This window comes from Nanorana parkeri, unplaced genomic scaffold, assembly GCF_000935625.1.
Source record: "Nanorana parkeri isolate BGI_ZX_2015 unplaced genomic scaffold, ASM93562v1 scaffold179, whole genome shotgun sequence".
NCBI lineage: Eukaryota > Metazoa > Chordata > Amphibia > Anura > Dicroglossidae > Nanorana > Nanorana parkeri.
Genome location: NW_017306447.1, coordinates 656292 through 682418, shown reverse-complemented (window position 1 = coordinate 682418; position 26127 = coordinate 656292). Strand labels below are relative to the sequence as shown.

Genomic DNA, 26127 nt, shown 5'->3' with positions numbered 1-26127 from the left:
TGTGTGTGTGTATATATATTAGGCCCCATTCACACCTGTAAGTTTAGGTGCGATTAGAAATTCTTGCGTCAGGAACTTGTGTTTCCCTGCAGCAAGAATCCCTAATCTGGCATTTACAAGCAGGAACTGTCACCCCATGCAGTTAGAAAACATTCACTCTCCCTGGATGCATGATCAATGCGTCCAGAGATAGTGGTTGATTCCTAACCACATGTAATCATATCACATAAGATTACAAGCGATGTGCCGGCGTTTACATATAGAGGCTGTCACCTGATCATTAACTTGAATATATATTCAAAAAAATATTAGATCTAAATGGATGAGCTGCTATACCAGGTATTACAGCGGTGCCACACATGGGTCCTTGTTATAATAAATTGGGACAGGTGTAGATCTATGAAACACCATAACAAAAATAGCTGCACAAATCTAATGTTACCCTATTGATAAATTCCAAACTCTTACCACTGGTTGTATCGGTCATACTTACCAACCCCAGCTCGCTTAGATGACACAATTCCTGCACTCATTCCATTCTTAAACACAGAAGCCGCTGAAACAACTTTCGAACCAACTTTAAAATGTGTACGCAGGTAACGCTGAATCTCCACAGGTTGCATTTGGGGGATCACATGAATCTTGAATTGGCTGAAAACTGAAGGAATGTAGCAACCCTCTCGATCAGAGTTACATATGATTACAAGATTGTACTTTTCTATGCACTTGGCCTGTAGTTGTTGAAATAGCAGCTCAGACTTATACCCAACATCATAGCTTAGCTGATCTGCATTAATCAAACTATAAATCTTCTTCCCATTGTACCCCGGTGTCAAACATCTATGAAGAAACAAGGCCACCTCTTCAAAGGTGGTATGAGGCGTGCACAGGAGAACTTCATCGTAGGAAGGCAATGGCTCACCAGAGCTGTGCATGTAAACTGATATAGCACAGGACAACATTTCTGATGGAGGACAAATAATCAGATTGGGCCGGCCAGGCTGCAAACTTGGATGAAGGTCACGGACTATCCATTTTTTATTTAGTTCAGCCAGAGCAGCTAAGCTAGTACCCAGGGCATCCAAATCCAGGCAACCTGGGAAGAAAGAGTTCATGTTATCCATAGAGAACTTCCAAACCAGCTCTAGTTTCTTTGAAACATCACTATAGTCTTCAAGTTCCATTGCAAAATCCTTCATATCTGGTTGGTTTACAGCAGTTAGATTAGGAGAAATGGTCTTTGGAAAGCAGAAGTAGTTGGTGTTGCCTATGTTTGCACAGTCAGGTTTAATAAAAGACAACATTACAAGAGCCTCCTCACTGATTTCCCTCATCTGATACTGCTGGCACAGGTATACCAGCTGCTCTGCTGTGTAGTAGTTTAGGTAGTATAGCTTGGATCTCTTCTTGTTGACAAAGGCCAGCCACTCTTCCAACAATCTCTCCATGGTTTTGCAGATGTTTGGAAGCAAATCGGTAAGAGCTTCTTGTCCTTGAAGTTCATCAATTCCCTCAACATCAAAGTTCATCAGAACACTGACTGTAGCATTATCTGCACAGTGGATCACTGCCTCCCACGTTCTAAACAGCATATTTCCAGCCAGATAGAGGTCAATAAAAGAGCCAGCCAGCCTCTGAACATTAGAAAATATCTGGATAAAAAAAGACATGGTTTCAAATCAATGCTGTATTAAATGTACTTAAAGTAGTATTAAATATGCAAACTTTGTTTCCAATAATGAATCCAGATCAAACAAATATACACTCCCCCAGAAAGTATTTCTTTAAATGTTTTGCCCCGTAATTTACAGTCGTCATGTTGCTGAACAGCTGGCTCCAACTCTCTCAGCTCTGCTCCCCCTGTCCAATGCAGGATCCCAAGGGGCAGCACTGTCTCTAGCAACTGTCCATCTACTAGCTTGAAGAAGGGTGGAAGGGAAGAAGAAGGAAGGTAGAAGACGGAAAGGGGAAAAGGGAGGAGTGAGAGGCTTGCACTGCTGTGCCTCTGTGTTTGTGAAAACACACACAGCTTTCTAGCACACAAAATGATGGCTCCATAGGACCCTGGAAGGGAAAGGAACCAACCAAAACAGGATAACAGGGCCAGTGCTCAGGGGACCAGATGATTCTTCGAAAAGCTAAAATTTTTAAACATCAAGGAGCAGCATCCATTGTAAGTGATTTATTCAGCATTTGTAATAGCTTAAAAATCTTTTGAATTTATTATCATCTAAATCATCTTATTTCTCTATGTTCAGGTTTACACCATTGTGGTGAATTAATATAACTTTTTAATAGGATTTACGTTGCATGTTTATGCACATTGCATTACGGCAGTCCATTTATTTTAAACAGTACAGTACACTTAAAACTGCCCCTGACCCTTGTTTAGCATCATAGTGCACCACAATGCATGATAGTGCATCACATGTGTGTCTCTTTAGTGCCTTTTGGCTAGAGAATAAATTAAACCACATGGCAACCAATAGAAGTGATCACTGGAAGTTTGTCTAACTTCCCCAGCTGCAGCTTGCACTGTCTTTCTCGCTCTCTGTGCACTTGTTGTTCAAAGTTGACTTTTACCCATATCTTTAAAAGAACAACAAACACACCTTTAGAAATATTTAGTAATGACAATCTACAAGCACATACTTCTAGATAACTGCCGGCTTTGTATTCTTTGCATACCGTATTTCTCTTTTCCTCCCCAGTCTTCTGACAGTGGCCATGTTTGCTAAGGGCAGATTATTAGCTCTCCTTTTACTATCTTGATTTCTGGCACATGTGACTAGGACATGTGACCATGTACATCATCCCAGGGGAGGAAAATGCCTTTCCCTGAGATCTCGATTACATATGAGATTTCCCAGCAATGCTCTGCTGATGACAAGGCAATCCCAGTGTGCATTGTTTTGGCAAACTGATGTCATTTTTCTCTTTCAAAGCAGGAAGTGAATGTTCTGAAAGTGTGAACATTTCAATACCACAGCATTTTACACATTGGTAGAATTTAATTTTTGAGTGTAAAAGTCCACTTTAAGAAAGAGATACAGTGTAAGCAGGAAAGTCTTATGTGAAAAGTCCAAGTCCTTAAAAAACTATTCAAAAATAGTGTTGGTAAGCAAATGAATCACAGAGTCATTGTTATGCTAAATAAGCCATACTGAACCTTCAAAGTTTGGCATAGGTATCTAGGCTTCAATGACATCTAGTTATGAAGGGGTTTACAGAAAATCTATTGTGAGGGAAGTGTGTAGGCTGATGACCAATAATGTGTGAAAAGGTGATTTTAGGGGTGGCAATAATGAGGTAAGAGGTCCCCAAACCTAATGAGGAAAGGAGGGATTCTTTTCTGCCAAGTCAGCTAAAGATGATTACATTTAAAAAAAAAAAAAAATCTTGTGTATCACATTCCACATGGTAGACCTCCTGAATTCCATTACAATGAGCCCAGACAGATTAAAATAGGCAGCCAACTCCTTTAGTAGAGACCATTGTGCTAATCACATGGCTGCTGGTGTGCATTGACAGACATAGTGCTGATGCACATTGCACTGTTTACTTTTTTGTTTGTAGGACTTTACTGAAATGTCACGACTGACATTTCATTAGGTTCTATCAGCATAGTATGGTGCTCAGCATGGTATAGCATGCCATACTTTTTTCCAGCTCACACCTATTCACTTCTGGCTTGTATGGCTATTCTGCTCGGTGGTATAGAGCAGAACAGAAAATAAGTGCAAATAATGTAAAAAAAAAAAAAAAAAAGAAGTTTGCAAAATGATTTAAAAAAATGATTAAAAAATAGGAAGATTAAGAAAAAAAAAATGTAAGAAAAAAAAACAATTGGGCGGAGCTAGCAGTGACAGCTAGCTCCACCAAACTGTTTCCTATTGGCCAGCACCTGCCAGAGTACTATAGCAGATCCCGGCCAATGAATAACAACTGGGCAGGGCTGGCCTTGACGTCACGGTTGGCTCCGCCCAGTTGTTATTGTTTAATAACAGATCAGTGTCCCCAGGTCATTTGGGGATGCTGATCTGTCATTACAACTGGGCGGAGCAAGCCGTGAGATCATGGCTGGCTCTGTCCAGCTGTCATTTTTGGAAAGAACGGCCAGCCCTTTGGCAGGCCGTTCTCCCCGCTACGGGTGTCACTTCGGCTCCGTACGGGCTATTGTGAATAGCCCGTATAGCAGCCTGTAAGCGGGTTTAGGGTGTGGCGGCTTCACAGAGGGAATCACACGGAATTGACTTTTAACAAGATAACGTTTATTACCGGAGGGCTGGTAGTATGAAGAATATTTACAATAGTAAAGCAAACAGTTTCACTCCAGGCATTGGAGACACCGGTACACAGTACAGTCACTTCAGATGTAAGCGGTAGTGGGATCCGTTAGCACCCTAGACACGTCCCACTGACTGGCACAGTCTAAACCCAAGCACACAATACGTATCTGTAAGGCTGATAGCACTCTACCCGGAAGCAGCGATATTCGTTCCGTACAGGGAGATAGGAGTCTGGTACACTCTTCCCGCACTCACAGCGGAGACACTGGTTTGGTTATAAACAACTGGGAGTCTTTTCATCCGACCTGGATTACCGATACAGGCCTCCGTAGGAACACTGAACTATCCCTCACAGGCTGGAACACTCTCCCTGCACTTTCCTAACTCTCCCTCACGAGCGGGTCTCTGTCCCTGTCTACATCCACACGTGTTCTGACTACATACGTGGTTGTGTTTCCTATATAAGATAACCACCCCATAATGGCCGACCAAATCTCCCGAGATTTCCTGTCCAATCAGGACACCAGGCTTTTCCAAAATGGTGCTGGAGACAATTGTAGAGGCTAAACAGTGCTGAACATATTTACATATAAACATATCAAAATCGCTGAAAGTAGTTATTTACACTTATTAACCCACTTTATCCTGCAGCCAGCTAGGCTGCCCTGTCACTGGCAACTGCCTACAAGCCCTTCAGTTCGACTGACCCAAACTGAAGGTGGCCGAAGAGAGCCGAAGGATCAGCCAAAGGTATGGCTGGATCCTTTAGCTCTTTAGTGAATAACCCCCTTTGATGAGGAAATCTTGTAGTTTTCACTTTTATTACCATTTTTTATGCATATGCAGTATGCATATTTCTGTGTACATATGTTGCCATCTCGGTTGAGCTGGATATAATAGAACTTTATGTTACTGAAAACTTTACCATTAATACAGGAAGCAGCCACACGCATGTTACACAATAAATCATAAGCATTTGTATTAATGCTCATGGAGAACTAATTAACATTCTTAAATACCGTGTTTCCCCGAAAATAAGACACTGTATTATATTTTTTTTGCCCCCAAAAACCACACTAGGTCTTATTTTCAGGGGATGTCTTTTTTTTTTTTAATGTGCAACAAAATTTACAACAATCTAAAGTTATTCATGTACAACAATCCAAAGTTATCTGGTATCACTCCGCCTGTCACAGTAACTGGGGCTATAGAGGAATATCGGCTAATGTGGCTCTGCTCCCTCCGCAGCTGCAGCCTTGGTTTCAACAGCGCCGGCTTCCTTTGCCACCAGGGACAGTGGTACCAGCGTTGCAGCAGTGGGGACATCAGACAGTGGACAGCGCGGTAAAGTACGGTACCATTTACCGGTACACATTACAGTACAGTACCATTACATTAAGCAGTGCCTTCAGGGGGACAGCAGTTGGTGAAGTATGGTACTGGAGTGCTCCCTGTCACTGCGCTGTCTAGAGGGAGTCTCCTGTCATCCCCTTAATACAGTATGTCGCCGCAGGCTGATACCATGTCTCCTGCAAGTTCCCCCTCATATGCTACCACCAAACTAGGTCTTATTTTCGGGGTAGGTCTTCTATTACAGGAATCTTGAAAAATAGTGCTAGGTCTTACTTTCGGGGTAGGTCTTATTTTCGGGGAAACAGGGTACTCAACCAAGACAGCAGGAGGTGATCAGTCGGAGAATGAAAAGCAAGTGGACACATTTAATGACGAGTAGCAGATGAGAGAGAACCCATGACGCATAAATAGAAATTACTTTGTGGCCATTGTATAGCAGTTATTTACCAAGCTAAGTACATTTGATTTAAAGCTCACCTATACCTATAGGCATTAAATTATTTCCATATTATAAACAATTAGCAAAAGTGCTTTAAAACAATCCATTCCTTGCCTCTCTAGCTGCAAGTACTTTGAAGTAATTAATTCTCAAAGATCACAACAAAGACTCTGAAGTCTGGTTTCAGTCTGATTCTATGAGGTTACAGCACCCTCTGTGTGTTTACATTAATAGGCTGGTAGACTGTCAAGAACCTTAAGCAATTTAAAGTAATAGGAAAGGAGATAACCTCTGTTGTGAACTTTGAAGATGAATTTCTCCACAATGCCTACACTTCATTTACTAGCACAGAAAAGGGTGAAGGGAGAAGACAGGAGCAGGGATCAGGGGAGTGGCTTGCCTTGCTATGTCTGTGTTTGAAGAGATACACAAAGCTTACTAGGACATACAAACCCTAAACAAAGATATCAGGGCAGGGCTCAGGACCAGCTGATTCAGTAATAACTAAAACTTTAAAACATCAAAGAGCAGCATCTATTTAAGTGATTTAATCAGCTTTTAAAATAGCTTAAAAACGTTTGACTTTAATATTATTTTAAAGTGTTTTTACTGCTGGTTCAGAATATCTCAATACTTTAGTGTGATTATACAGTGTATATTTAGCTCGTTCCTTCATGATCTCAATTTCTTCAAAAGTCAAAGTAACATTTCCACAGGCTCCCGCAGTCCTAAATGACTGGGCAGCACTGTACATTCCATTAAATAATAACTCTCAAGTATTTCACTCAGCTTATATCAATCCATGTAGTTTTTACCTCCGAAAACCTGTCAACTTCCACATTGCCTTGTTCTCCCTTGCTTGACATTAGCATAAGTTTGTTAAGCAGTTCCTTCAGCTCCTCTAGTGTGTACCAACGATTGTTCTCCTTATTCTCTGGTAGAACCAGGTTCAATACATTGTCAGGTGAAATCTGTGGAAAATTCATAGATAAAGGATACAACCATAACTATTCCTAAAAAGTTAATTATCTCAAGCAAGAAGAAGCTGTAGTCCCCCAAGTAATTTATGAGTTAAAGATGCTTGGCTGGTTCTTTTTTACCACTGGTTTACTTATAAAAGAAGGTCAGCAATAAGAAGCATCTATACTTACTATTCCGGCAGCCCATGTCTTGAAACACCACTGCTTCACTGCTCTGCCGCCTCAGCAGGTATTCTACAATTGCAACTGTGTGAATACCTGCTCCTCCTGCCACATGCAGTTCCTCTTGCAGGCCCATATGTCAGTTCAGTACATACGAGCCATTGGGAGGATCATTATACAGATGTTCCTCACTTACCGACTTACCTGTTTTGCGACCACTCGCACTTACGACGGACCGCCGATCGACCTCCGACCTTCCGCGTCAGCGTCAGTGCGACGGGTCGCCGGCGGAAGTGACATCCCCCGATCTTCACTGCAGGTCTCGGTAAGTATTTCCATTGCCGGATGTACAGTACACTGTTCGGTACTGTACATCGGCAACGCTATACAGTACTGTACTAATGCAGTATAGTACTGTATAGAGTTCCTCACTTAACGACCAATCCGTTTAACGACCTGGTCGTAGGAACGGAACTCGGTCGTTAAGTGAGGAATACCTGTACTGTAAGCCTAAGTAATGATCTCACTCTCTAGAAGCATTTCCTGCTAAACAAAAAGTTTATTACGGCTCTAAACAACCTTAATGCACAGGAATTACCTTCTTCTTGCCCTTGGGTGCTCTGATGATATAGATCCCCTTTTTGTTGATAGCTGTTGCCAGGGACAGAGATGACAATTCAACTGAACCATGACTCTCTTTTACAGTCTTCAGCCATTCTATATGACGAGCAGAGTCTCTCTAAAATTATATACAATTAAAAAAAGACAGAATGTGTTAAAAGTTTCAATGAATAAAAACAAACCTATACAAAGAAAACCAGCTATACTTTTCCATTTTGTTATCAAGGCGACACTCTAGTTTTTCCCATTCATGACAAAGTAAGATGGTGCCTGAATACACCGGCCTGAGGCCGATGCATGCACTGCCAGCCATAACTCAGTGCAGATCCCTCTCTGGCACTTCCTTGCCCCACCTACCCACGCTGTGGTTTTGCTCCTCTCTCCTGACATGCAGAGCATGTCTGTATAGGAAGTGACAGGCTCCTAATGGGTCACACAACGCTCTGCATCTCTGAGAGGTAGCCATTGGCTCCTCCCACAAGCCGGAGGTCGCGGTGGTGACATGAAGCTCTCTGGGGCCTGGGACAGCAGCAAGTGGTGACGCAAGGTTGGTGCGAATTTCCCACAGAGTTGACAACATGTCCGAACTAGCAGGGCCGGCCTTAGGCCTTTAGGTGCCCTGGGCGAGAAAGCTTTGCAGTGCCCCTCAGTTACCACACCCCTCAGTAACCACACCCTACAGTGGCTACACCCATGAATCCAATATCCACACCCTTCAAAGACTCCCATTTTGTTAAGCCCCAAAGAAGAATATTAAAAAGTATGATAACAATAAAACTTTTGTTCAAAGCTATTAAACTTGTAGGCACAATATAGGTATTCTTATTAAATAAAACAACAGTAGGCAAATAAGTGATAAACAATAAATCTCAAACTAAAATAGAGTCTATAAAAATAAAGTGCCAGGGTGTCATGCCGACCCTTTTTTCAACTAAGTGTTTCTAGAAAAGTAAAAATAAAAAACAGAACATAAAACCTAGACTACATGTTAAATTAGTGAATTACTATTGCCCGAATATAGGAAAAATTTATTCGGGCACATAATGATTTGTTGGAGAATGCTCGGCGGCCATGTTGGCCACCGGCGCGTTCTGCGAATGCGTGCCACCATCTTAGGTGACGTCACATGCCGCAATAGGCACCGCCATTTTGGTGTATACCTAGATATACACCAAGATGGCCGCGCCCAACGCGTGCAGTGTCATATGACGTTATGCGCCCTGCCCCAAGAACACGCCAATGGCTGAATCCAAAATAGCATGAAAATTTGTTTTGTTTGATGAAACGAATGAAAACATTTTTCGTTTTCGTTCATTTCATCTGAAATTAATTTTTAGTCTTTGCACATGTCTAATAATACGTGTGTGTGTGGGGGGGGGGGATAATTTTCACTTTTTTTAAATAATTTTTTACATTTGTTATTATTATTATTTTTATTATTCTTTATTTTGATTTGTTTATTTTTTTTTACTGTTGGGGAGGCTCTGGTGAAATATCTGGGGTCTAAACAGACCCCTGACATTTACCTTCTAAAATAGAAAAAGAATTTAAGGGACACAGAGTCCTCAATTTCATTTTCTGCAGCCTCAGCACTCAATGAATGGGAAGCACTCACTATAGAGGCTTCTCCCCATTCATTCAGAAACTGATGATAGTAAATATTTTACTATCACCAGTTTCTGAATGGGGAGAAGCCTCTATAGTGAGTGCTACTCTGGCAGATATTCTTGTTCTATGGTTACTCCTATTTACCTCTGATGTGACCTTTTTATAGACCAGTAAACAACCAGTGGGCTGACCAGGACTAAATTCCAAATGCCACATAAAAGAGGCCCCATGAATCAGAGCTAGCCAAGCCCAAATATGATCAGTCCCATGGCTAAGGATAACAATTGCAAGTAGAAAGAAATGCATTGCATAGGGTATTTTCAGTGAGCACATATTTAGATGTACTTTTGCAGTGTTTACATTAAAGCAGTGGTTCTCAACCTGTGTAACCTCAGGGCCCACATTTGTCCTTGGCCATTAAGTCACAACCCAAGCTGCACTGCAATGGAACACACGGCATTAGTGTACCGCGATTTTGGGTGCGGTTGTACAAACTGTGGATGGGAGGTGCATTTGGGGTACAATTCAGATGAATGGCAATGCAACACACCTCCCACACCAGAATGCACGGTAGGTGCAATTGCGTGGTATAGTTTAATGCACTGTACTAGTGTGAAAGGGCCCTCTAAAACACTGACATACATACACAGACACAATCTCACACACTCACAGACATTCACACTTGCACACTCCACACACACTTTTTTTTTTTTAAAGGTCAACCCAGTCTCCCTACCTTATGATAACTGGAGTGGATCCTCAGCGTGGGGTCCAATGTGAGCTGTTGTGTTGTGTTGGAGCTCCATCCATATGTGCATTGCTTCTACAGCTCCCTTCCATGCCCCGTAGAGGGGCCGGGAGTCAAAATCTGACGTCACTCCGGTCCAGGCACTTCTACAGGACACGTGCGGGAGCTGTAAGCATTGCACATATGGATGGAGCTCCCTCGCGGCCATAGCCCCAGCCTACCCAACCGAAAGACACTCGGCACCGGGCAGCATATTTTGAATGGCTGGTTGGCGCAACAACTGACAGTGCTGCGCTAGGAGGCAGAGGAGCCTCTCACCAAGAAAAGTGGAAGGCATGCCGCTACCCACTGAACACAGGGTCGCGACCCACTTTTCGGTCACGACCCACCAGTTGAGAACCAAGGCATTAAAGTATCTTTTCGTGTAACCTTCACATTTCACTTGAGATTGCTCTTTTATATTCTTGTACCTGTTTTAAATGTAGAGATTTGTAGAACAACCAATAGGAGGTAGATTAGATTGGCTACTGCAATGACTCTTTCTAACTGCTCAGCAGCCAGTTAAAAAAAATAATGGCCACATAGGAAGTGCATTGGGTTTCATGGGTCAGCAGAATCAGAGACTCACATGTTGAGAAGCAGCAGTAAAGCACAACAATGGTGTAGCACTATATACCAGGAAGCAAGGCCTATGTTTGTTTCTAAATGTGCAAATATGGCTTCCCCCCTGAATACATAAAATTACAAACTATGCACTGAAACAGTGTTTTTAAAAACATTAAAGGAGAACTATGAGGTGAGTGCTTTTCACTCACCTCATAGTTCTAGCCGACCTGTGACAATGAGACTGTCACAGGTCAGCTCAGTAGATCGGGAGGTGAGCGAACACATACCGGGTTCACTCACCTCTCGATCCTGTCACGGCTCTCTGCAGTGACAGGGGAGGGGCTGGATTCCCCTCTCCCCGCTCCGATCTGCCAGCACAGACTGGCGGAACGGATGGGGGAGGGGACGGGTACAGCTGGCTCTGCCTCTAGATAGGCAGAGCCAGCTGTCAGTCACGCAGCTGGGCGGATCCCAGCACAATTGTCGGGATCCGCTTCAGCTGCGGCGTCTCAGTATACCGCGAGCTGTAGTTGCGGTACACAGAGCTTAGGGTGATGGGAGGACGCTAGTTTGTGTCCTCCGTTACCCTAAGGAGAACTATGGGGAAAAGCCCTGACCCCATAGTTCTCCTTTAACACACTGATAATGGTATTTACACCCTAATCTCTAATTAGTATAAATCTAAGAAAACATTGATAGGACAACACATTCCCTTTAATGTGATAAAATATGCTCAGTTGACTTACCAACTTTTCTGGAAGTTTCGGGTCACTTTGTAGGGCTTTCCATAATTTCTCCAGGCATTGCATGAAGCTGTCAAACCCAAACTCACGCTTCAGGTCATAAAACAATGGTGAATACCCCAGCACTGCGTCATGAAAGCAGGCAACACGGTCCACATCCATATCGTTCTCTCCAGCAGAAATGGAGGCCAAGTCAACAAACACTTTCAGCTCATTGACATCTAAATGAGAAATAATAATCTATTAGAAAAATCAATAAACTTGTTATTTTTAGATATATCAGCTTAAATACAACAAACTTATTTATGCCTAGTATCGATTTTAAAGCCCTCCGAAAATGTCACACTTTTTTCTCCTTGTCGTCCTTTCTCACAATGTTATGATTTTTGCCTATTTTTGAATGCAAATGCCTTGAAATTCAATCTCTCATAGTGGAAATGCACTTCCTTCCCTTCCACTCCAGTATTCTGTACTGGCATAGGTGAGTACCAGCCATACCCCTCATCACGTGTCCTCTCACATTTCTGCAGTGGTGAAAAAGGGAGGGCAGACTGCACAGTCATATTAGGACGTGCAACTGCTATTGCAAGCAAGTGGAGGTAAGACTAAGAAACTGGAGGTTGTTGGAGCAGTGTCTGTCTTACTGAATATATATTTCAGTAACTTCTGTAAGTACTGTCTGTAAGCAGGGATAGTTATATGTGCTTGACAGATATGCAGGTCACCATATTAAAGCACAGTTACTGTACTTACAATTCTGCTTATCTCACTGAATCCTTGCAGGTAAGCCAAGAACAAAAAGCAGTGTTGCTGCTAGACACAGGCATCTCTGGAATATGCCTCTAGTCTCCTAGGAAGTGGCTGGACACTCCAAATTTCATAATTCTCATTGGCCGTAAAGCCAGAGCATTATTAATATGTTTGGACTTTACAAGACAGTGTAGCTATCTCCCTGCAGTGACCACACGTAGCAGTAATGTTAAATACCTGTTCACCAATCAAACTGCAAGTCAGCATGACTGATGAAAATTCATGAACTTTATGTCACGTGACAAAGTCACAAGAGCAGATTGGATTGGACACCTTGAATTCAGTTGAAGCAGAGCTTTAAGAGAGACATCAGTGACAGATCAAGATTACTACTATGATCATTTATGTTTTTTAATGTCAGTTTAAATGTTCTTATTTTTAGAGTTTTTTGAGTTCTTTATTTTGCAACATGTACAACTGTTTTAATTAAATGTCACTATGTTTGCCTGATGAAGGGACGTATGTCTGTTTTGAAGTGTCGCTGTCCACTAATGTCGCCATGTTATTTAACGCCTGAATAAAGCCATTTACACACTGAACCTTGGAGTGCGGGTGACTTCTTTTGTAATGTTTTGCTTGTAGTAGTAATTTACCTTATTCCTTGTTTCTCCAGCAGCTGGCATTATTCCCCGTTTTCTGACATTCTGGGATGTGGGATGGGCCCTTAATGTCCTTACATACAATGCCTGACCACTAGTTCTGCATTGTATGTAATGACGTTGGATAGCCCATGACTGGGCAAGCAGTGAAGAGACATGGCTTCGGGAACGAGTCATAAGATAGAATGGAAGTCTGCGGGAGTGAGGAATAAGGTAAGTATTTCCATTTATTCCTCTACCACTAGAAATTAGCATGTTACCCTTACAGTATGGGAGGAGGAACTAGTCCCTTCCACACATCAAACCACAGAGCATCCACTCTCACCCAAGACCTGATTTCAAATTCCGTGGAAATCTATAACATTTTTGTATTTTCTTGATGGCTGCCTGGATGATTTACTGTTTCTCTGGATTCTTTAAATACAGTAAAGGATTGAAATGTCGCCCGGTGGTGAGTCTTGCTCATCTTTTTTCTCTCCTCTTTTTTGTTCTTTTCATTGCTTTCATTATTTCCTTCTCTTTCCCCCCCCCCCACACACTCCCATTGGTCCTCATTGTCCCACTATGTGCTGACTGATTTGGTGGTGGCTATTTTTGGTTTTTCCTCTCGTAGTTCTCTTATGTAATCTCATTAGCGATTTTTCGCCCCTTTTCTTTTTGTGGGATTGTACCCCGTTTACACTAGATTTTGCTCTTATGTCAAATAGGGGAGAGATATGCTGGCTTATTGGTTGCATATGGATGTTTTCTATTGATGAAGTCCTGAATAATGCCATGCCTCTCTATATTATGTATCTTATTGTATTTGTCACGCTTACATTTATTTTCTACTGGAGGTACTGTTGGATGTTGTTTTTGTCACTCTGTTAAAACTCGAATAAATCTTTTGTAAAAGAAGTGTGGAAATCAGGAATTCTGACTTCACTTGCTATACAGTTATTTAGAGGGTTATTCACTAAATAGCCGAAGGATCCAGCCGTAGCTTCGGCTGATCCTTCAGCTCTCTTTGGCTGTACAGTCCAACAGAAGGGCTGCTGTACAGGCTATTCACAATAGCTCATACAGCAGCCAAAGGGGGCTGAGCAGCTCAGCTGAGCCAAAGGCATATGCTTCGGCTCAAAAGAGCCGAAGTGACAGCTGAAGCGGGGCAAGTGACAGCTGAGTGGAGCCAGCCATGATCTCACGACCGGCTTCGCCGAGTTGTATTGACAAATCAGCGTCCCCAAATGACCTGGGGACGCTGATCTGTCATTAAACAATAACAGTTGTTTTTTTTTTGGCCGGCACCTGCTAGAAGACTCTAGCAGGTGCCGGCCAATAGGAAACAGTTGGGGGGGCTGGCTGTCACTGCTAGCTCCGCCCAATTGTTTTTTTATATTTTTTTAAATATCTTTATTGAATTTTTTAATATTTATATTTAATTAAAATATTTTTAGTCCTTTTAATTTTTTTTTTTACTCTTTTCACTGATTTTCTAATCTGCTCTGTACCACGGAGGTACCAGAATAGTGAGGCGGCATTCGGCTATTCACTCACTGCCATTTGGCCCCTATGAGAATAGGGGCGAACGGCAGCGAGTGAGTTGCTGAAGCTTCGGCTCAGCTGATCCAGATGTTGGATCTGCTGAGTCTATGTCCCTCTGCACTTCGGCTCAGCTGAAAATGCAAAGCATGTTCGGCTGACCGAAGGCAGCGGATGTACAGCTGATTTCAGCCGTACTGAGCCGGAGTGAATAGCCGAACAGCGTGGGCTCTGTTCACTTCGGTTCGGATTATTCACTCGGCTGCCTTCGGCAGCTTAGTGCATAACCCTTTAGTGTCACTGACTCAAATAACTGCAGCAAAAAAACTGCCAGAGATATCTTATTTTTTTTAAAAACATGAAAACTATCTTATGAGCTTTTCATAATCCCGTGCACGCCAGGATGCAGAATAAAAGCAGGAATGCCAACACTGGTAAGACTTTAAAGCAATGAAAAGTTCTGTCAATTACATGCTTGCGAACTTGCTCACAGGAGGGAAAAACAAAAGGATCACCATATCAGCATGTTAGTTTGCAATGGTAACCAAAGAAAACAGAAGTTGGGAAGCCCTTTTACTTGCAGTCATCTTTTAAATGTAAACATGGAACCATTACAATATTATGTGTGAGTGTATTCTATTGAATCTATGCCGGACATACCTGTCAATGCTTCTTTCACCCAGAGAATAAACTCTTTTCTTTTCAAGACCTCCTTAAGACATGCAATGTGATTTTCATTAACTTTCGACAACACTTGTTTGGTTTTCATTACTTCTGCGCTTATACAAGATAGAGACTTTTGCTTATAGTTCTCAAACTCATCAGCCTACAAGGAAAGTTAAAAAAAAACAGCAAGTAATTATACTGAAGGGTAACTCCACCTTATGATATTTCAGACTATGTTGGATGTTTTCAGTTTGAATCATCCACCAGCTTTCTATAGATCTTCAAGATTTCAGGAATGCAACATTTGTTGAGCTCAGTCAAATTGTATATCAAGTGTCTATAAGCATACAAAGCGCAAGCATGTATGCTACATTTTTAAGTTGCTTTACACAAAAATTAAAATGCAATACAAATTTTAAGTCTAAAATTTTAAGTATCTTTTTAAACAATCCTAAAAATAAAGAATTTCCTGGTTTTCTGGTTGAAAGTTCCTGTTGGAATGACTAATGGTGCCTAACAAATAGAAACACCCAGGTTTCCCACTATACATGACCAAATAATTATACCTAACACTTGCTCCTGCATCCCCCTTTCAGCAGATATACCTGGGGATACTGAACCGTCTACTTCTGATCAATAGTTTTTGGGACTGGCAACTTAGTGTTTCTTTTAATATAGAGCTGGAGCTGCCAGCACAAGTGTGAGGTTTGCATATTGCAAAGGAGATGAGTATACAGGACAAGGGATTCGTTTTAGGATTTTGTTTAGTGGTTATATAAGGTTAGGGGTATGGCCAGGGATCAGGGGACTTCGTTTAAAGTGACACCAAACTCAGGAGTTAAATCTTAAAAATGCATTCAAGTACCATAATTATTAACAAAAATGTATCTTATTTGTGTATGATTCGGCTGTAGATCCTCAAATCATCTCTGAATTGGTGCTGACATTGTCCTTCCTTGTGGAGCATGGCTACTTTTGTTCCCCATGGTTCCTGTGTGTGCTCTAACATAGCCACCACCACTCCAGTGATTGACTGTAACTTTAATACAAATTAGTAAAAACTATGTGAGATTGAAGTACATCACGGACTTGGAGTGGTGACCACTGTCACTTTAAGTTTAGGAGTTAAAGTGACATTAAAGTCAAAAAATGTTTCCCTCCCCCCAATGTTAATGTCAGCACTTACCTTAAATGATGTCTATTAATCCGATCTTCTTCTTCTTTCCTGATGTTTTCATCTGTCCCTCCAGCGGTGCGGCAGCTCTCCGATCCAGTGCTGACTCTTCTTTCCTTGCTGGCACTTCCGATCCCGGGGTGTCTGCATGCGGGTGCACGCGTCCATAGACTTACCTTGCGTCTCTGCTCGTCTCCAGGCTGAAAATCCGAACTGCGCATTCGCCCGCCCCAAGATGCTTTGCGGCCGCCTGATAAATTTTCAGATGTTCGGACGGTAGCGCGCTGCGGAGACACAGGTAAGTATTGCTAGTACTTGCTAGCAGTAGATCTATGCAAAAATGTTATAGATCTATGCACAGTTCAGATGTTCGGCCAGGAGACGAGGAGAGACACAAGGTAAGTCTATGGACTAGCGTGCACCCGCACAGACTCCGTTAGACATCAGAGAAGAGGAGGACAGAGGAGTCAGTACTGGATTGGAAGGTTCAAAAAATGTCACCAGCACGCAATTTCAACATAAAGCAATACAGGTGAAACTCGAATAATTAGAATATCGTGCAAAAGTTCATTTATTTCACTAATGCAACTTAAAAGGTGAAACTTATATATGAGATAGACTCATTACATGCAAAGCAAGATAGTTCAAGCCGTGATTTGTCATAATTGTGTTTAATGACACATAGATGTCATTAAAATACAAATGGTTTCGGGGCCTCACATGGCCCCCATCCTCAGGCTCAGCAATAGGGTTTTAATGACACATAGATGCCAATAGGGTTTTAATGACACATAGATGTCATTCAAATACAAACGTTTCCGGGGCATCACAGGGTCCCCGTCCTCAGGTTCAGCTCAGCTTAAGGACGGGGACCCTGTGAGACCCCGAAAACATTTGCATATTACATCTATGTGTCATTAAAACCCTATTGCTTTATGTTGAAATTGCGTGCTACTGACATTTTTTTAACCTCGTGATATTACAGGGTGCCATCCGTGGTCACTTCAAGCACCCGCCTGGTGTACAGGTGTAGCATCTTTCCATTTGGTAAGGAGTGCAACAGGACACTTTTTCATAGTACTGGATTGGAGACCCGCACCAGCGCTGGAGGTACAGCTAAAAACTACAGGAACGAAGATGATCGGATTAAGAGGCATCATTTAAGGTAAGTCCTTACATTAACACTGTGTGTGTGGAGGGGTGGGGGGCACACACTTTTGCCCTTAATGTCACTTTAACCAAATTGTTGATAAAAAATCTCAGTGACCTTCCTACTGCCATTGATCTCAACATACATGTCTAAATCATAAACAGGTAGCTTGAGAGCTGTCGGCTTAGTCAGTACATTACTAGAGAGTTAGGTCAGGGAGAGGGGGGAGATGTGCCAGCAGCACAGGGAATTAACTTTTAACATTAAATTATTATTACACTTTTTTTCAATAACAAATCCAAATTAAACAAATACAGTATACATTGTCCAGCAAGATATTTCTTTTATATTTTTGCCCAAGCACTTACAATCATCATGTTATCAAACAGCTGCCAACAACTCTCATAGCTACACTGAAATTTCTGTCCAGTACAAGATCACAAGGGACAGAGCAGTCTCTGGCAGCTGTCCATCTACTACACTGGTCCCTAAATGGCGGACCGCGGTCCGGACACATACCGAGTAGCTGTTTTATCTGGACCGCAATTGCTGACCTGCGCTGACAGCCAGCCATAACCCAGTGCGGATCCTCACTCCTCCTCAGTTATTGGTTTCTAGGACCCTGGGGTTAGCAAAAAATTAAATCATCTATGTTCCCCACCCAGCATTAAGGGAGGATGGAAAAGTATCGTCTTCCATCCTCCCTGCTTCCCAGCTCCTGCCAGCCATTGCAGTGCGGTTGAGCGCATTGCGGCCAGGTGCGTTTAGGGTGTAATTCAAATGAATGGCAATGCAACGCACCTGCTGCACTGTAACACACGGTAGTTGAGTTGCAGGGTAGTGTGCGTTAAAGCACTGCAGTGGTGTGAACAAGCCCTTTAGGGGACAATCGGTGTAAGGGGACACTATGATGGGGACAAGTAATTATTAGTTGTCCTCATCAGAGTAGCCCCTTACATTAATTATGAATGTAAGGGGGCATTCTAGTGGAGACAGCCAATGTAAGGGGGCACTCTGATGGGGACAACTAATTATTGGTTGTCTTCATTGGAATGCCCCCTTACATTAGATGCTACCATCTGAATGCTCCCATACATTAGTTGCCACCATTGGAGGGCCCCCTTACATTAAATAAAAAAATAAGGGGACATTTTGATGGGGACAGCCAATGTAAGGGAGCACTCTGATGGGGACAACCAATGTAAGGGGCGCTCTGATGGGGACAACCAATGTAAGGGGGCACTCTGATGGGGACAACCATTGTAAGGGGGCACTCTGATGGGGACAAGCAATGTAAGGGGGTACTCTGTTGGGCAGAACTGATGCATGGGGGCACTCTGATGGGGATAACTAATTATTAGTTGCCCCCATCAGAGTACCCCCTTACATTGGCTGCCCCATCAGAGTGCCCCCCTTACTTTCATAATTAATGTAAGGGGGCACTTTGATGGGGACAGCCAATGTAAGGGGGCACTCAGATGGGGAACACCAATGTAAGGGGGCGCTGTGATAGGGAGAACTAAATATTACTTGTCCTAATTGGAGTGCCCCTTTACATTGGCTGTCCAATGTAAGTGAGAACACTGATGGCGACAACTAATGTAAGGGGGCACTCTAATGGAGACAACTGATGTAAGGGGACACTCTGATGGGGACACCTAATGTAAAAGGCACTCTCATGGGGAAACCTAATCCAAGGGGGCGGTCTGATGAGGACAACAAATGTGTGGGGGGACTCTAATGTGGAGAATAAATGTAAAGGGGGCACTCTGGAAATAAATAATGTAAGGTGGCACTCTGATGAGGAGAATTGATGTAAGGCGGCACTCTGTTAGGGACAACTGATGTAAGAGGCACTCTGATGGATGCTGTAATGTGGTAGTACCACATTACACTGCATTCTAACAAAAAAAAAGTGAGATGCGCTGGTATCGGTGCATCAGCACTGTGTCTGGGAAAAACCACCAGCAGTTGTGCATTGCAGTGCAGCTGCTGGTGCGAATGCAGCCTAAAAGGCTGAGTGACTGTTCTGTCTGATTCAGACCTCAGCTGGATAAAAAAGTTTGATCACCAGGCCTCCTTGAATTTTAACTAACTACCCCTGGTCTACGAGCTTAAAGAAGGCATACGTAAGGAGCAGGAAGCAGGGGGGTTGGTTGCTTGCCATATGTATGTATTTGTGAAGACACCGCTTACTAGCACACAAAGGGGTGGCTTCATAGGACCCTGAATGGGAATGCAGCCACCCTAATACAGGATATCAGTACCAGTGCTCAGGGGACTAGCTGATTCTACAGAAAGAATAAGCATTTAAACTTCAAGGAGCAGCATCCATTATAAGTGATTTATTTAGCATTTGAAATAGCCTAAAAACCTTCTGAATTTAATATTACTTTAATTTTCCTGCCAACTGCTCTGTTGTCAGTAGCTCAATAGTCTTTTTACAGCATCTCAGAGCCTTAGTGTTAATTCTAAGCCTTGCCACCCTTTCCACATCATATTAAAGCAAGTAGTAGAAGTCAGTAAAAAAAGGAAAAAAAAAAAAAAGAAAACAAGAGTTGTATAGTAGCAATAATAATGGCCATAACAATATTTATTATGACATAATTGTTAGCACACAGGTACTCTATAACCTTAATATGAACTTCTTTAGGTCTCGTTCACACCTAGGCGTATTGCATATTGCCGTCTGTCGGTAAAAAAGTCGCGCGACCGTCGTGCGTTTCCGAAGGCTACTTGGCTGTATCCCAATGGAAACGCCCTACAAAACGGCCCAAAGTAGTACCTGGACCTTTTCAGGCGTGGGACGTTTTGTAGGGCGTTAGGGACGGGCGGAAATACGGCAAGGTGGGAACGAGACCATTGACTACAATGCATTTTATATTTTTGACCGTTTTGTAGAGCGTTCGTCGAGCGTAGAACGTGCTACAAAACGGTCAAATGTGAACGAGGGCTTAGGGCTCAGCTACACCAGTTCCATTGAGCTATATTGATCTGCATAGATCAGCACAGGCTGAACACAAGGGCCCTCTGCCAATCCCTGCACTGGCTTCCAATAGCTCAAAGGATAAAATTCAAAATATTAACAACCACTTACAAAGCCATCCACAACTCTGCCCCGGCTATATCTCCAACCTGGTCTCGAAGTATTACCCTAATCATCCCCTCCGCTCTTCAAAAGACCTCCTGCTTTCCAGCTCCCTCATCAACTCTTCCCATGCTCGCCTCCAGGACTTCACTAGAGCATCTCCCATCCTCTGGAACTCTTTACTCCAACCTGTCCATCTATCTCCCACTCTGACTGCCTTTAAGCGATCCCTTAAGACCCATCTCTTCAAGGAAGCCTATCCCACCTTAACCTGACCACTGAACGATCACTTTCTCAAACAATTCATCCCCACACAGCCACCTCCTCATGCATCACTTCCCCCTCCCTTTTAGATTGTAAGCCCTCACAGGCAGGGCCCTCCTTACCATCTCGTCTTATATTGTAAAGCGCTGCGCAAACTGTTGGCGCTATACACTGAGTGGCCAGATTATTATGACCACGCCATCAGTACTTCGTTGGGCCACGAGATAACTCCACGAGATGACTTTGGTGGGCCGCCTCGTGACTCCACGAGATGTTGAAAGGTGATGCGAGGAATCTGACACTGCACTTTTGCCCTTCTGTTGTCTTGTACCAGTCTTGCCACTCTCCGTTCTGCCCTAACATTGACTAGTCGCTGACGGCCAAAATTTGCACGCTCAGACCCAGATTTTCATCTGACAGTCCAGTCTTTAAACACTTTAATAATGGGCCCCTCTTGAAAATTTTACGAATTCTGCTGTTTTGCTGATACTTGCTCCATTGCTCGCGCCAACAATCATCCCACTTTCAAAGGCTGTTAAATCGCGTTGTTTACCCATATCTTCAGAAAAAATCACTTCTACTGTCGTGGTAAACAACCTGCTTCCCTATTTATAATGGTCTAGCCCTCGAGCAACTTCAGCGCTAAATTATAGCTAATTATAGGTAATTTGCCTACAAACGTCAGGTGGTCATAATAAACTGGCCACTCAGTGTATAAATCCTGTATAAAAATAATAATATAGAAAACAATATGTTTCTATGTGCCCTGTTCACTACATGCATGTATAATAATGTTCATCCCCCACTGCATGTCACACCACCATATTACAACACGCTGCGGTACACAACGTTGAGTGAAATCTCAATTTATGGCACTTCAATAACGTGTAAATAGTGTGGCGCATGATTACACTGTGGGCTCCTGTGAACGAACCCTTAAACTGTGGGTTCTTTTGCAGAAAAGCTGTCAGTATTTAACAGAGGAAATTATCTGTGATTTTTAAAGCCTGCGTAAGACTGCATTAGGCATACAGGGTTAATGTCAGTGCTGGCCAGGATGACCAGAGACACAGAGGGCAATAAATCTATACTACTAAGCCAGCTAAACAGCTATATATTTCTTACTGCATAGTCTGCAGTATCTTTGACCAGCAACAATGGTTCTGAAGTGTCCTGCTGTTCATCTCATATCAGCTCTTCCAGATTGTAAATGTCACAGGGGGTACAGTGTCAACAGCATTTAGTACTGAATTTGTGTTATCTTCCCATAAACACAGAATTGAATTGTTTCAACAGCCCCTCTAATGGGCCCCTTCAACTCCCTGGCCCCATGGCAGCATGAAAAGGTTATTGGTATGCTACTGGCTTCAATCTGAAGCTTCTTGAAAGTTCTGCCTTCAAAGACAAACTATAAACGTCCCCGCTATGCCCTGATGTGAATGGGGCCGTAAAGTTTACCAGTGTTCATTCAAAAACATGCTGTCAGGCTTTACCTTTATTACCATAAAACACACAAAATGCTTACTAATTTACCATCAATCTCAGTAAAAAATATATGGATTTATGCTGTTTTACTTACAAATTGCAGCAGGGTTTCTAATGTTTGGAAGTCCCCATCCAGATTGAAAAAACCTTTTACTTCAGATATAGCCTCTGCAGAACGAAAGGCTACATCAAGTTGATGGTACTCTTTAATCTGCATCACGCGGTTCGAGATCCATGTTTTAGTCTCTCTGTCTCCCAAGCCACACAAGATTTCCAGCTCTTTTTTCAGATTTCCATAATTGTCTTTGAAATCTGCTAAAAACTTGTCCACAACTTCAAAGGTGACTTGTCCAGATTTAAGGTCATTATAAATCTTCTTGCAATTTTCCAAACATGGATTGAAGAGTTTATTGACTATTTCCTCAACCGTCAACACAGTGTCACCTTCACTCTCATTAGAGGGCAGACTATGAGAACGCTTGGCAAGAGCCTTGGCTTGTCTCTCCCAACAAGTGGTAAAGACATGGCTAGTCCTGAACGTGTTCAGGTGTTCAGCCATGGTCATGGAAGGAACACTGAGGTTATAATAAGACAAGCCATGTCCAGTAAATTTATAATGCGAATTAAGTGTCTTCACTGGTAACATATCCATTAGCTTTTGTGATCCCAGTTCTTGTAAATGCTTTGCATGAATTTCAGAAACATTCACTTGGAAAAAAAACATTATTATATTACAGTAAAATGTAAACTGTTGTTGGAAATATGTCACTATAAAAATATAGTAAATGCCTCTGCTGACTTTTTAAAAGGTTGGTACCTGTGAGTCTCTGACATGAAAATAAAGTTTTTAGGCCATACTTATTCTGAACAGTAATTGGCTAGGTAGGGAAGCTAGTATAAGGATAACAGTCCTGAAGCTTGCATCTTTAAAAGAGGTCAACAATGGCTGCATTCATATTTACAGGTTTCCTTTAAGTGCGTCTGTCATGAGCAAATTATATAAAGATTTACGGCAGCGGTCTCAAAGTACACGCTCGTGGGCCAATTGCGGCCCGGGAGCCGGTACTATGTGGCCCGCAGCTAGCTCACAAGTCAGGTACGTGGTCATGGACCGCGTACCTGACTTGCGGGAGCAGCTACACGGTCTGCATCTCTGTCGGATGCAGACCGCAGAGCTGCTCCTGTCAGCCCCAGCACTGAGATCCTTTCGGCTAGAGCTCCATTCTGAGCTCCGGCTAAAAGGATGTATTTGTAAGGTCTGCAGCAGACCATACTAATCAGTGCTGGATCACCAGGGATCTTGCCTCCTCGTCTCCTCCCTGCAAAAAGGTAATCAAGAAAGGGGGCTCTGTATTTTATTTTATATGTGGGTGTGCGGGGGGGAGGGGGTTTTATTATTTCATATGTGGGGGGGAAGTATTTTTTTATGTGTATGGGGGGGGTGTATTATTTTTTATGTGCAGGGGTGGGTTTTTTTATGTGTATAGGGGGGGAGTATATTATTTTATATGTGCATGGGTAGTTTTGCAGGTGTTTACATGCAGCTGCTTGCACCTGATCATTAACTTGAATGGGTTGAACAAGCTGTCACTTGTAAACGCCAGATTAGGCATTCCTGCTGCAGGAAAACAAAAGTTCCTGAAGCATGAATCCCTAATTGCACCTAAACTTACACATATGAATAGGGCCTTATTGTGTGTGTATTGGTGTCCCTAGTACCATACTGGATATAGTTAGATTTTATTTTGAAGTATGAAATTTGGCAAGCAGCCCCCATGGGAGAAAAAAATTTGGCGAGTGGCCCCCGAGTGAAATAAGTTTGAGACCCCTGATTTAAGGTGTAGAACATAGTAATTTGCATTCCTAACAATAAAAAAACAGCAGCTAAAGTCACAGTTTTTAGTGACAACTAGAATCATTGGAATAGTGCCCTAAATCTAATATCAGCAAACATTCATTATAAAAAATTTTTTAAACTGCCATTTCTTATAATGAATTTCCTGTGTATACTTATAACATGCCTTTAGGGGTTTATATAGTATCTACCTACTCAGTAAATATGAAATTTAAGAGGCAGAGTCATGAGCTTCACTGTCTAAAGCATTTGCTTGTTCCTGAACTACCCCAGTGCAGCAGTCTGATTTAACCAGTGATGCTTCAGCTTTTATTCTCTAGAAAATAAAACAAGGAGCGGTCATTACATATAACAGCTTCATTTTTGTAAGCCCTCCTCCTTTATACAGCAGATTAAGGATACAGAGTTAATTATAGCTTATCAACTACATTCACCCATCCAAGGATCCAAACTGGGTAGGATTTTCATGTCAAAATAATTTGTAGAACAATTATATTATGCTATATAAAGTGGAAAAGACGATCTTCTCCACTGCTGATATAATCAAGACAAAATGAGAGCTTTGGTGAAAACTAAGATACTTGTATTACAGGCTATAAAAAGTAAAATAAATCAGGACTGAATACCTTTTATGTACTTATCAACACTCTCGATCATTTTGAAAAGACTGTTCACCCATTCACGCTCCGTTTGTAGTTTGTCTAATTCAGCCTTCCTCCACTTCAACACTAGATTTATTTCACTCAACAAGAGTTTCTCCTCTTTTTTGGTTTCTTCAAAAGAAAAGCAGCCAACACAGATCCATTATAAACACACTGCCTTTAGCTAGTCAAATGAAGTATACAACATTTTGTCTAGTATTAAAGAACTTACTCAGTTTACAAATGGCTACAAACTGTTCCTTGTGCTTTAGAATACTCTCTATATGTTTATAGAGCACCTTTCCATCCATGACATTCCTTACAGCCTCCAGAAATACAGATTCTGAAAGAGCCACCAGTTCTTGGATGTCCACTCCAAACTGTGATATTATTCGGCTATCTGTTCCTGAAATTAAACAAGCGAAATGTTATTAGAAAAAGTGTATTCAATGAGACATCATGACATAGACGTAGGCCCCCATTACTCAAAAGAGTACTTGGGGTGGGCCCTGAAGACATCTTTAGCAGCTATGGAATTTAAAAAAAGACAGAGACACCTGTATAGGCCAGCCCATTCTAAAACAACTTCTTACCAAAAAGTTGCAGAAAATAGGAATGTTATACTTACCGTAAAATAATTTTCTTGAAGTCCACTGAAGGACACAGGAAGTCACTAACTGTTGGATTATACTGCCATCTTCAGGAGGATTGACAATAAAAAAAAAGGTTCACCAAATAATAAGGCCATCAGCACTAGCACAAGCCTTGTGGAGGTGGTGGCTATAAGAAACACCAGCTTATGGGTAAGCGTGGAAAGAGGAGTTTTAAAGGGCAGTTTTTGAAGCGGCAAGAGTATTAGATTGAGATCCAACACTAGGGGACGGAATAGGGTCGTTACATGGGAGACTCTGAACAAATGTCTTAATCAAGAAGTGAGAAGCCAATGGTCTCTGGAACAAGATGGCAAGAGCAGAGACCTGATCTTTGATAGTGCTAAGGGCCAAGTGCTGGTGCAGACATAGAGAAGGCAAAGCATGCCTTCTACGTACAGTGATAGACCTTATGAGAAGTAGAAATGTTATCATGTTGGGAATGATTGATTCAGAAATGCTCCTGTCTGTCAGAACTTGGGCTTTAATAACCATGCCATTAAAGCCAGTAACTGTGAAGCACAGTGGTAAATTGGTCCTTGAGACAGAAGATACAATCTGGAAGAGCCTTCGGAGTGTCTACTAGAAGTCTTATTAGGTTGAAGTACGTTTGCTTGGGCCAAAGCAAAGCTATGAGGATCACCAGAATGCCCTCTATCTCTATCCTGTGAAAGA

At 42.3% G+C, this 26127-nt stretch overlaps 1 protein-coding gene across 1 annotated transcript in view; it reads right to left on the bottom strand.

Moving 5' to 3' along the window:
* LOC108785794 (E3 ubiquitin-protein ligase RNF213-like) overlaps positions 1 to 26127 on the bottom strand; it is a 162824-nt gene that overhangs the window by 97003 nt on the left and 39694 nt on the right. The window contains exons 16-23 of the mRNA XM_018554943.1: positions 25035 to 25208; positions 24788 to 24934; positions 22401 to 23014; positions 15140 to 15305; positions 11553 to 11770; positions 7822 to 7962; positions 6897 to 7052; positions 494 to 1652 (exon numbers count right to left, since the gene is read on the bottom strand). Of these exons, the coding sequence (XP_018410445.1) occupies positions 494 to 1652; positions 6897 to 7052; positions 7822 to 7962; positions 11553 to 11770; positions 15140 to 15305; positions 22401 to 23014; positions 24788 to 24934; positions 25035 to 25208 (2775 nt within the window). The remainder of the gene's footprint in view (positions 1 to 493; positions 1653 to 6896; positions 7053 to 7821; positions 7963 to 11552; positions 11771 to 15139; positions 15306 to 22400; positions 23015 to 24787; positions 24935 to 25034; positions 25209 to 26127) is intronic.